Here is a 13,568-nt window from a genome sequence, read left to right as displayed (position 1 = left end):
ATTGCATCTCACCATACTACCTCTTTCACAGTTGAAGTAAAACACGTGGGGTTCAATGGCAATAGTGGTGAGAGACATTGTCAAGGCATGAGGTAATGGAAATTTCATGGTTCCATCGGTTGGAATTGTTGGCTTGTAGATGTGATTTTGTGTTCTGGCAGTCTTGCCACATGTACGTAGAGGTGGAAAAGGCACAATTTGCTGCTAGGTGGTGTCTGTAGCTAGGGTTTCATTTTGCTACAGGTCTTGGTTGGATGTCTCGGTTTGTGGGGCTATTTCATATGCGTCAGCTATAGTATCAATAGGCATTGAGTCAAATGTGGCAGAAACTTGTAAGGTTGGCATTTGACTAGAAGACTCTTAGTGCTTTGAGGAGCGGAAGATTCACGTGGACTGCTAGGAGTTGCTGCAAATTCAAGTGAACCATGTAAATGAGGCGCAAACCAGGATGCGTTAGAATGAAACAAGGCATTTTGACGTGTAGGAGAAATTGCTACAGGTGAAGACACATCATGGGCAGCAGATGTGTCACGGTCATTTTGATGTGTGGAAGGATTAGCTAAGTGATCTTGAGACTGCAGGGAATTAGGCATAATCACTGGAAGAGATTCTCCAGAGGGAATTGAACAGGAAGGGGAATAGTGCTGAAATGGGAAGATGATCTCATTAAAAATGACATGTCTTGCAATTATAGTTTTGCTTAAATCAAGATCAAAGCACATATACCCGGTGTGAGGCTAACTCTATCCAAGAAAAACACACAATTTTGACCGGAATGAAAATTTATTTTTCTTATATGGGCATAAGTATGGAAAACATTCACAACCGAATACTTTGATGATTTTATAATATGGAGTTTTGTCAAATAATATCTCAAAAGTATATTTATTTTGTGGAACAAGTGACAATCTATTAATAAGAAATGTGGCTATATCAAAAGCCGCATCCCAGAATTTGGAAGGTACCTTAGAATGAGAGAGAACAGCTAATTCAGTACCTACCACATGGTGATGTTCTCGTTCAACACTCTCATTTTAGTGATGAGTGTGTGGACAAGTTTGCCAATAAAAGATACCAGATTTGCTCAACTGTCTTTGTAGTGGAATGAATTCTCCACCACCATTGATTTGAACAGATTTGATGGTGGATCCAAAATAATTTTCAACCAAGTTTTAAACTTAACAAAAATGGAGAGTGCATTTGATTTAGAAGTTAATGGAAAACGCCATAAATACTGACTGAAATCATCTATGATCCAAAATAATATCTCCACCACCATGGTGGTCAAGTGTTAATGTTAGATAATTTTGGGGGGGGGATAAAGTGTCACTTTTTAAACATTAGGGTTAAAAGTGCAAAATGGGTGGATAGTTTAGGGGGTAAAGTATATTTTCCCCAAAAATTTAATTTCTGTCAATCAATTCACTAGAGATAAATCATGTTTCTATAGAATTTCACCCTTTTGAATTTCGTGCCAAGAATCTTCGCACCAGGGCTCTATTGCTCCAAGGCCCGAGTAAAAATGGTCTTTATCCTTGGCCGTCATCCTCATCAATCTCATCTCTTCCCATAACTTTTATGGGTGAATGTATCTCCGTGGATTCTTAGCATTTTCAACTTGGTCATCCTGCTCTACATATTGTTCACGGTGTTCTTTAAAAGCACTCACTTCCTGTTTTGTTAAATAAGTTGTCTCAAGTGTGTTGCACTTGCCAACAAGGCAAAATGCATCCCCTGCATTTTGGTTCAACTTCTTCAGTTTCTAGTTCTCCTTTAAGTTTTTTATTTCTTGATGTATGGGGCCTTACTCCTCTACTTCCAATTAATAATAAAAGATATTATTTATGCATAATAGATGATTTCAGTCAGTATTTATGGCATTTTCCATTAACTTCTAAATCAAATGCACTCTCCATTTTTGTTAAGTTTAAAACTTGGTTGAAAATTATTTTGGATCCACCATCAAATCTGTTCAAATCAATGGTGGTGGAGAATTCATTCCACTACAAAGACATTGGGGTTAAAAGTGCCAATTGGTGGATAGTCCTTGGTAAAGTGTATTTTCTCCTAAAATTCTCTAAACATCAGGAACATGAAGCAATGATTTTAAAGAAAAAATTTTCTTAGCTGTAGGTAAAAAAAGCTAAGCCAGAGTTGAGAATGTCCAAACCTTGACCATTTCCAACACGAATTTGCCCATTTCTTGTATATTCTTCTGCTGGCATATTAAGGTTTGACAGGTTATTGGTTAAATGGTGTGTAGCTATTGTATCTGGATACTAGTTTATGTCCTGTGAAGGAGATGAAGAGGGGAGAAGAACAACTGGGGGAAGAGGAGGTACACACTTATAAGCATGATAAAACCTGTGAAAGCACTTTCCTATACTATGGCCGGGTTTGAGGCAAAATTGACAAGTGGGCCTTTGAGATGTTTAACCGGCATTGTGGGAAAAATGAGGGGGGCCACGTCCTCTCTACCACACCCTCTTCTTCTAGAGAAATAATTGTTGAAGGAATAATTCATTTGTTTCTTGGAATACTTGTAGGAAGGGCCTTGATGGTTTACATTGATTGACGAAACAACCAACACAGTGGTCGTGTGGTGTTGCTCCAAACGTTGCTCATATGTGAATAAATGGGCATAGAGATCTTCTAAGGTAATGGGCTCAATCCGAGTGGTGTTGTTGTGAGTTTTAAAATGTACTCGCAAGTGCACGAGTCATATGCAATATAGCGTATGGAAGTGCGAGGTCGATCCACAGGGAATTATGTCATTCAAATCAATTTCTATTTAAACTAATCCTATTTTAACCTAGTTTCGAAATTGTGTATTTTTTTCGTGCAAAATAAAATAAACTAAATCAAATGATTAAATCAAGTGAATTAAAAGACTAAGGTTTTTGAATTCACCTCGCCAAATCTCAACAATATAATCTCGTATTTGCTCATACAACCGATAAACGAAAAAGCTCTATCTGTCGTTTTAATGTTTCACAAAAAATGTAGATTAAATCATTCAATGAATCCACCCATTTAATCAAATCACAATAAATACTCAATTGAAATCAAATCACCCTATGTATTCGTTTAATTAACGAATCAGACCAGATATCTTATTTCAATTGAATGATTCGATGTATCCGTAGGATGAAACCTCTCGAATATCAAACTTTTAACACATAAACGATCAAAACATTCAATTAAAAGAGATCAATCAACTAATGTAATTGAAAACTTACAACACTATTATTCAAAACTGGAATTGTACGAACAAATAACGAGAATATAATTGTTTATCAATGACAAGGCTTCATCTTCAACCTAAGTTGAAAGTTTTCTCCTCTCATGATTACAAAAATCATAATAATATGAATTGAAATCATAAAAAGCATAAGCGCTCGATCGCACACTAGGTGCACTCGACCGTACTCGGGGCATCTTCAGTGCTTCCGCGGCGCACCGCATGGGCACTGCTGGCTTGGGTGAATGCAGGAGTGCGCTCGAGCATGGTCTTTCTACTCTCGAGCGCATTGTGCACTCGATCTCCAGAATCTCACTTGTGCCCATTTCTTTGCAAATTTTCACCATCAAACCCTAGTTTTCTTTTGACAACTTGCAAAATGCTAAGACACTAAAACTAACAAAAACATCATAAAATAACAAAACCAAAAGCTTAGCAAATGTAAATTAAGGGGTCCAAATATACAACATATGGCACTCATCAGATACCCTCAAAATTCATAGGAGTTCAGTCAGATGAAAACAACCAAGGCTTAAGTCAAGATATGCATTTTTTGTGTAGGTTGTACAATGCTCGGCACCCTTAAGCTTTATAATTGACCAGTGATTCCCAAACTAGGTGGTTTTAGGACACTAGATGTAGAAACATTCCTAAGGGCTTAATTACTTTAGTCAAAAAGGTTACGAAGCCAAACTAGCCATACAATCAACCAAATTGAATTTCTCATCTTTTTTCGCGCACACTCAATGCTTAGTGAGGCAAGTGTTGTTACAAATATCTACATAAATTAATAGGAAAATAATTGTACGTTTTACCCGCAAGTGCACGAGCTCAACATAGTAGTATAGGGTGCAAGTACGGGGTCATTCCCACGAAGATTGCTAAATTTTGTCTAAAATAAATTTCAAAAGTAAAACAAAACAAAGATTGGTTTTTGATTTGATAATAATAAAAAGGTAGGGCTTTGATATCCACCATTAAGTATATTTAGATAATATATCAATATGTCAATGTTTTTATCATGTTATGTATATCTAATGTTTGTCAACCTAAAGGTATGGGTGTATACTCCTTAAACTATTGATTTTCCTAAGCAACGAGTTAGGCATGGGTGTATACTCTAACTTTTTTCATTCTTAAGGGATTTAGTATGGGCATATACTATGTTGTTCTTTAAGAAAGCATAATTCTATGAAAATCGACAAACACATGAGGCCTAAGGCATGGGTACATACTCCCGGTTCCCCATGTTGATTAACCCAAGAATCCGGTGTGAACTTCTTTTGTTACTATTATTAAACCCAGAACTCGGTCATCCAAATTGATTTAACTAACTAGTCCATACCGCTTGCATATGTTGATCAGGAACACACATATGATGAATTCATGAAAGCAATAATTAATCAAGTTAAATATCACAACATGATCATCACAAAGGCGCCAATATTGAATATTAACTAAACTTAACTAGGGCTTCAATCTAGCCCTACTAAATAAATTAGTTACACATAAGTTTGATGTTAAACATTTTCATAAAATAAAAGAAAATAATGAAAAAGAATGAACCCAAAACTTGAACTTGAAGAGCTCCAATTATTCTCCTTGGAAAATTGTCTGTCTATTCAAGAAGCTTAAGGGTTTATTTATAGGCCTAAGGAATACTCTAGAAACCCTAAAATTCGTATGAATTAAGCCCTAGTTCACACAAAGCTACAAAACCCTAAAAGTTGAACTTTACATAACAAGGCAGGCGGCTGACTTACCCATCACGCACGGGTGCACTCGATCGCAGCCCGTGTGCGATTGATTGCAGGACTGCGATCGATCCTCGTGTGCTTTGGCGCTCGATCGCAGGTGCCTTGTGCTTGTAGTCCTCGGCTGTAGTGCGCTCGACCGCAACTCCCCTGCGATCGATCGCACTACCAGAGTTTTCCATATTCTCAAAATAGCTCTTCAGTCTGAAACTTCTGAGATTGCTTCTTTTTCTTCCAGTGACCTACAAAATCAAGGAAAAAAAATAAACGAATTAAAATGGCATAAATTAACTAAAACTAAAGGATTAACACATGTAAGTTAAGGGCTAAAAATATGAATATTTTAGCACTTAACACACCCCCAAACTTTTGTAGGATGTACGATTGTCTTTGGCGTATGCAACAAGCCTTTTAAACCCGTATGAGTTCCCTAGAGACGAGTGAATTCTCGTGAGGGTTTTTCAGAAATGTTACCCACAAACATCATGCACAGTTCATGTTACTCCAAAAATTAAGGTATCACTTCAAGATCATGATTTTCATTCATTAGCAAGCTTAAAATGATGAACCACATCTTCACAATGAATTGGAATCTCAAAGTTCAATTACTTACAAAGGACATGCTAAAAAATCACAGGTTTGCAAATGGTGTAGAGTGAACTAGCACAAAATTATTAAGCTTCCAAGTATTTCCAAAGTGCAATGTCTCCACATCTCAAAATGCACTGAAATTCTTATTAGAATGAACAACAATGGCATATTTCTCTTTTCTTTTTCTTTTTTTCTTTTTTTCGTTTAGTTGTGCCACGTTTGGTTCCCATAAGCTTTCTAATTGACCCATGTAACGAGTGTTAAGTCAATGACTCCCAAACCAGATGGTTTTAGGGCATTTGGTGTAGAGACACCTTTAAGACTTATTAACTTGAGTCAAAAAGGCTACAAAACCAAACTAACCATGGCATCAATCAAATCAAAATTGCTCACCTTTTGACGTGAACACTCAATGCTTTTGAGACAAGAGGTCCAGTTACTCAGTAAAAAAGCTTATGGATCATTTATTTTTAATAATTTTTTTTTCATGTATATGCCAAAGTATCCATCTAATAAGTCATCCAATTCACCCAAGATACTAAAACACACACATTAGACTTCATGTCATACCTCACAAATTATGTGTTAATGTGCTTGTGTAGATCAGATCCAACATGTGATTTTTCAACTGTCCTAAGCGAGTAACCAAACTAACAAATTCTCTCATCAGATCATGTGTTCAAAGTTTTAAGCTCACTGATGAATTCAAGCCACAATTCTTTCGGATTAACCAAATTTTTAGGGCAAACATGAACATGCATAGAATTTGTTTATTTGTTTTTTTTTTTCTTTCCAACAATCAAACAAACAAACAAACAAAATAAATAACATGAAATTGGGACAAAGTGTGTTCAGACAACATGACATGTGTTCCCATACCCCCAAACTTAAATGACACATTGTTCCCAATGCATCTAAAACAAGGAAAGAATTTACCCGAGAGATGGAAAATACCGTCTGTAAGTGCATGGCTCACAGCACACCCCCAAACTTGAATCGAAGTACACTTGTCCCTACAAAATAAGAAAAACAAAAACAAGTAAAAAGAACAAAGCAATAAAAAATTAAATGAAGCACACAAAAATAAAATAACAACATCAACTATGGGATGCCTCCCATGAGCGCTAAGTTTAACATCTTCAGCCCGACTTTGGTACTTTAAACTTGAAGCACCAATCTTTCCTTCTCTTGCACCAAAGGGAATGAATCTTTTCTGCTGCAAGATGATTCCAAATGTCTATAGATCGGGGAGGAACACTTTGAGTTTTCTCAAACAGTTTCTCATCCGGTGGGGAGTTATAAACTGGAATAAAATAGGAAGAAAACTCAGGGAGCTTCTCTATCTTGATGTCCTCAATTTGCTCATGTGGTAGCTCTAACAGACTTCTCTCTTGGATTCTTAGGAATTCGGGAATAGATGTTAAAGAAGTTTCAGTGCTCTCTTCCTTTTCCCGATGCAGCTCCTCTAGACCTTTGGTTTGCTCCCCATTCCCCTCTTCCACTTGATTTTCAACCTTCTCTTCACTCCTCAACGTGACAACTTGCTTATGATAGTATGTGCACTCTTCCTCCATGTAATGCTCATAAGGATTGGCCACCAACTCACTTTGGCATTCTTCTTCTTCTTCTTTACATGTATCTGATTTTTGCTTGAGGTGGGCCTCCATCCATTCAAATGATTGCACTCTTTCCTCTGTGCGGGTAAGATGAGTTGCCGCATGTTTTGTAAAGTCAACATATTGTTTTTCTAAACCAGCAACTGCTTCTTGTAAGGCAGACCTTTTAGGAGGAGGTGGTTCTTCTTGATATTGTTGATGTGGAGAAGAATTCAAATGATCATAAATGGGAGATGGCTCCTCTTCTTGGTATTATGGAAGCCAATAGGTGGAAGATGGCTCCTCTTGATATGCTTCATCTTCTTTGAGACTATTGCCATTTGGTTTGAAGTAGGTCTTCATCTCCTCAGATGCTTGCGGTGTACTCTTAATCAATGTATTTATCATATCTATAAAAGAAGGTGGTTCAGCCTGACATTGCTGTTGTGGAGCTGATTGAGAGGAATATGCATGACCATAGAATTGCTGAGATGAGTGATGTTGCAGTCCATGAGATTGTTGAGCATGAATTCCGGGAGCTTGGGCATGCCATGAGAGATTGGATTGTTGGCTCTATGTTGGGTTATAGGAATCAAAATAGCGGCCATTTCCCGGTCTACAGAATGATGTGCTCTTATGCCCATTAAATTTGTTAGAAATTTGTCTCATCATAAGACACTCTCTAACATGGTGATAAGGATCATGGCATAAAGAACATGGTCCATGGGGTGTCGGAATGCCTCCCTACATGTGTGAATAAAACAACAAAATGTTAAAATAAAAAGGAAAAAATAAAATTTAAAAAGAAAACTTACTAATATGCAGATTCGAATGACCCTGCATGAAACAAAAGAAAAAAAAAATCAGATCTATAGTTAGTACAGTAACGGTGCTGCTTGCTGGATGTGCGATCGATCGTGCCATAAGGTGTACTTGATCGCACTGGTGCGCTCGATCGCCCTGGTTGGGTGCTCGAGCGCACCTCCAGAGGCAGAATAGTAACTACGAAAAAATATGAATATTTTAATACATGTAAGTTAAGGGCTAAAAATATGAATATTTTAGCCCTTAACAGCAAGAGGTCCGGTTACTCAATGAGAAACTCAAATTGATTTTTTTTTTTTTAAAGCCAAGGTTTCATCGACTCTTCATCCTACAAATCTCGAGATACACCCTAGTCAATTCAAATCTCATACCTCACAGACTCTATACTAGTGTGCCTGTGATGATAACTCAAACATGTGATGTCTCCCTAATCCAACAAATGAGTAAAAAGACTTAGATTTCTAATAGCATGCTGTGTTCAATATGTTAAACAAATCAATGACATACAAACCACAATTAAGGTGTAACCCATGCTCAATCAACAACATAGCACAATTTTTTTTTTTTTTTTTTTAACGCAAACAACAAAAATAATCAAAAAAAATAACAACAAAAAGACAGAAATGTCGACCCCATCCCCAAACTAAAATGACATATTGTCCTCAATTTGGCAATAAATACAATACCGAATGGGCGACTCAAGTTGGGTGTAACGTAGGAGAACGCCCACTCAAAATTGAATAACAGGCACTTGACTCGAAAAACACAACAAAAACAAAAGCAAAACAAACAAATAAGATCAAATGACAACTAAGAAAAGAATGAGGGTTGTCTTCCACAAACACTAAGTTTACAGTCTTCGGCCAGACTTTCCACAACAGACGACAATCACTCCGAATAACTAGGATCCTCCAACAGTGTTGTTCAATTTCCAAACTCTTCAACCCCAAGAATGGTTTCTGCCTTTGTCCACTTACATTGAAAGTGCTACCATTCTTTGGATCCTCAATCTCAATGGCCCCATGAGTAAAAACTAACCGAATAATGAATGGGCCTGTCCATCGAGATTTCAGCTTGCGTGAAAAAAGATGCAGTCGTGAAGAAGAACTTTCTGACCAGGCTCAAACGATCGTGTCAAAATGCTCTAGTCATGAGCCTTCTACATTTGTGACTTGTACACCCTTGCACAGTCATATGCATCATTCCTTAGCTCCTCTAGCTCATTGAGTTGGACCCTCCTATGAGAGCTAGCCTTCGTGAGATTGAAGTTCAGCTGCTTGATGGCCCAGTATCCACTATGCTCCAACTCCACTAGAAGGTGACATGCTTTGCCGTACACAAGACGATATGGAGACATGTCAACCGGGGTCTCGAAAGCTGTACGGTAAGCCCACAGTGCATCATTCAATCATAGAGACAAATCTTTTCGTGTAGGGTTCACAGTCTTTTCTAAAAAAAATTTGATCTCCCGATTTGAAATCTCCACTTGTCCACTTGTCTGTAGGTGATAAGGGGTGGCAACCTTATGTGTGATGAAATACTTCTTCATCAACTACTCGAAAATTCTGTTGCAGAAATGCTTTCCTCTATCACTTATAACTGCTCGAGGATTACCAAAACGAGCAAATATAGTGTCTTTCAAAAGTTGGACCACAACTCATTGGTCATTTGTCTTGCATGCAACAACCTCCTCCCATTTGGACACGTAGTCCACAGCAATGACGATATATAGAAAGCCAAAGGAGTTTGGGAACGGTCCCATGAAATCAATGCCCCACACATCAAAAATCTCAACAATCAGAATGAGGTTGAGGGGCATCATATTTTGTCTATAAATACTCCCTAGCTTCAAGCAACACCCACAAGAGGCACAGTAAGTGTGAGAGTCTCGAAACAGGGTAGGCCAATAAAATTTGCACTGCAAAATCTTTGCAGCGGTCTTCCATGCACTGAAATGGCCTCTACAGGCACGATCATGACAAAAGGAGATGACATTAGAATGGTCATGCTCAGGTATACACCTCCTAATGATCTGATCGGGACAATACTTGAAAAGATAAGGATCATCCAAGAAAAAGTATTTCACCATGGCCATAAACTTGGACTTATTTTGCTGCCCCCAATGCAAAGGCATTTGGCCAGTGACAAGATAGTTTACTATATTAGCAAACCTTGGTGCAAGATTTTGAGCAATGTGCACCAATTGCTCATCAGGAAAGGTCTCAAAAATGGAAGGGCATCCTTAGTGAAATCTATAGTCAACCTAGACAAATGATCCGCCACCACATTTTTGGAACCTTTTTTGTCCCGAATCTCTATGTCGAACTCCTGAAGTAACAAAATCCAATGGATAAGTTGAGCTTTAGCAAAAATGATTGCCAGCAACTTCTTCTCAGTGGTGGAGTAATTGAGTTGTACATCGTTCAAGGTCCTGCTCGCATAGCAGATGACATGGGGGAGTTTATAAACACACTACCCCAAAACAGCTCCGACGGCATAATTAGAAGCGTCACGCATTATCTCAAAAGGTGCACCCCAGTTGGGTGGCTCCATGATGCGTATGGACGTCAGAATTCTGTTCAATTCCCCAAATGCTTTCTTACAGTCCTCATCAAATACAAATGGGGCTTCCTTAACCAACAACTTGAACAAGGGCCTGGAGATTTTGCTAAAATCCTGGATGTATCGCCTGTAGAATCCTGCATGGCCCAGAAAAAAATGAACCTCTTTCACTGTACGTAGGGGTGGAAGGTTGGAGATTAGATCCACCTTCGCTTTGTCAACCTCAATCCCTCGATGAGAGATGACGTGCCCCCTAATACGATACTTTGCTTCACCATAAAATGGCGTTTCTCCCAATTGAGCACTAGCTTATTCTCCTTGCACCGCAATAAAACCAAAGTGATGTGGCGCTGACACTCCTCAAAAAAAGAACCGAAGACAGAGAAGTCATCCATGAAAATCTCCAAGAAACGCTCTACCGTTTTAGAGAATATGCTGATCATGCACCGCTGAAAAGAAGTAGGTGCATTGCATAATCCAAAGGGAATGCGACAGTAGGCGAACGTCCTGAAAGGACAAGTAAATGTCGTCTTTTCCTGATCTTCGGGTTCCACAGGGACCTAGTTATATCCAGAATAACCATCCAAGAAGCAATAATACTCATGCCCAGCCAAGCAATCCACCGTATGATTAATGAATGGGAGTGGAAAATGATCCTTCCTTGTGGTGGCATTCAGCTTACGGCAGTCTATACAAACTCTCCATCCTAATAGAATACGAGTCGGGACCAACTCATTATAATTGTTCTTCACTAGCGTCAATCCAGCCTACTTAGGCATTACATGAATCGAGCTCACCCACTTGCTATCAGAAATTTGGATAAATGATCCCTGCATCCAACAACTTTATCACTTCTGCCCTCACAACCTCTTGCTTAGTTGGGTTAAGCCTCCTTTGTGGCTCCCTCGATGGCTTGGCATTCACCTCCAAATGTATCTTATACATTACCACCTATTGGCTAATCCATTTAATGTCTTCAATGGTCCTGCTGATAGTTTCCTTGTACTCTCTCAAAATAGCCAATAATTTTTCCTCTTGAGCACCAACCAAATCTGAAGCTATAATCACAAGCAAAGAGTCTGCTGGACCGAAGAACTTATTCTTAAAAGTGTCCGGTAAAGGCTTAAGTTCATTCTTGGGAAGCTCAGGTACTATTGCCTCCCTTTTCTCACTGCTCACCAAAGGAGTATTCTCCAAAATCGCATATGCCTGCTCAAGTAACTTGTCCAAATCCAAATCATCTCCAAACTGAGCAAGCCATGCTTCTAAGGGGTCCTCTATGCTTGATTCTTCAACAGTCTCCTTCATGATCTCCTCTATCAAGCATACATGTCTCACTTTATCATATTCCAGTGGTTGCTTACTAATATCAAATATATTTTGCTCCGCTGTCATATTTTCGAAGGAAATCTTCATCACCGCTGTCCTACAATTTATCAAGGCGTTAACCGTAGCCAAGAATGGTCGCCCTAGAGTCATCGGTATTTGAATCCCAATATTCTGAATCAACTCTGTGTCTAGTACAATGAAATCCACGAGAAAATAAAACTTATCCACCTTAATCAACACGTCCTCAATTATTCCCTGTGGAACCTTTACCGACCTGTTAGCCAACTGGAATGTCATCGATGTGCGCTTAAACTCTCCGAACCCCAATTGCAAGTAGACTGAGTAGGGCAAGAGATTCACACTCTCTCCAAGATCCAATACAGCCCTCTCAATCTTGCTGACTCCTATCATGCAAGAAATGGTAGGACACTTAGAGTCCATATACTTAATGGGCAACTTGCACTATAGGATCGAGCTCCCCTGATCGATCAAAAACGCTTTCTTTGGGACATTTGTCCTCTTAATAGTGATCAAGTCCTTCAAGAACTTGGCATATGATGGCACTTGTTCGTTGGCGTCCAAGAAAGAGATATTGATGTGGACTTGTTAGAACACCTCCAAAATGTCCTCAAATTCTCCTCCTTCTTAGGTGCTCGCAACCTTTCAAGGTAATGTGCTTTAGGCACAAACAACCTAGGACGATCCTCAACAACGAGTGTGGCTTTAGATGGCTCAGCATCTATCTTCTCAATGTTGCCGCTCTCTTGCCCTTGTGGCACAGCATGATTCTCTATAAGCAAAACCACTTGATTGTCCACTTGTCGCCCTAACCTCAGTGTGACAACTGATTGCACCTATTCCTGCTCGTGCAGTGGATCTAAAGAACTTCCAACTGTAAACTGTCCCTTCGGGTTGAGCACGAGCTGACTAAGGAACTTTCCCTTCTCTCTTTCACCCAAGTGACTCGCAATTTGACCTATCTGACTCTCCAACTTGGCAATCGCTTAGGTGTTTACCATTGTCGCACTGCTCACTTTACTTATGGATTAGCCGGTGAGCTTCATGAAGTCCTTGAGAGTGTCTTCCAATGGCAGTGAAGATGATGTAAACGCTTGAGTGGAAGCCGGATGGGCCGAGCAACCATGATTCTAAACCGGTGGAAGAAACCCGCCGGGGGGGGGGGGGGGGGTATTGATTATGAGCATGATGAGGGCACATCCCTGATTCACCGATTGATTTTGCTTCCAGGAGAAATTAGGGTGGTTCCGCCACCCTAGATTGTAGGTCTCTAAGAATGGTCCACTTGACTGCTTCCGATAATAATTGAAAGTGTTCACTTGTTCCATCGGGTACTCAGCAAAGGCTGGCAAAGATGGACAATTCTGTGCTAAGTGCATAGGACTAGCACAGATGGAAAAGCTATCAACATTGAATGTGTTGGCAGCATTGATGGACTGGCCCACAGCGAGAGCGTCGACCTTCTTAGGGAGAGCATCTATCTTTATCATCAAATCAGTGTCCTCCTTAATCTTATAAATGACTCCTTTCTAGGGAGCACAAATGGACTTGTCCCGACAACTTGAAAAATCTCACTGCTAGGAGTTGTCGAACAACTTGTCCAATGCCTTGTATGCTTCATCCCTCGTCAAACTTAAGAATGCCCTCCCATTC

At 39.3% G+C, this 13,568-nt stretch overlaps 1 protein-coding gene across 1 annotated transcript; it reads right to left on the bottom strand.

The window, feature by feature from the left end:
- Window positions 1–11,519: 11,519 nt before the first annotated feature.
- On the bottom strand, window positions 11,520–12,338 carry LOC132178176 (uncharacterized). The gene has a single exon (XM_059590627.1). It carries the CDS (start codon window positions 12,336–12,338, stop codon window positions 11,520–11,522), a length of 819 nt encoding a protein of 272 aa, XP_059446610.1.
- Window positions 12,339–13,568: the final 1,230 nt, after the last annotated feature.

The sequence above is a fragment of the Corylus avellana genome, chromosome ca4 (assembly GCF_901000735.1).
Source record: "Corylus avellana chromosome ca4, CavTom2PMs-1.0".
NCBI lineage: Eukaryota > Viridiplantae > Streptophyta > Magnoliopsida > Fagales > Betulaceae > Corylus > Corylus avellana.
This window is presented reverse-complemented; position numbering and strand designations above follow the sequence as displayed.

Excerpts from the sequence above, each read along its gene's own strand:
- LOC132178176 (XM_059590627.1), bottom strand. The coding sequence starts at position 12,338 with ATGGACTCTAAGTGTCCTACCATTTCTTGCATGATAGGAGTCAGCAAG.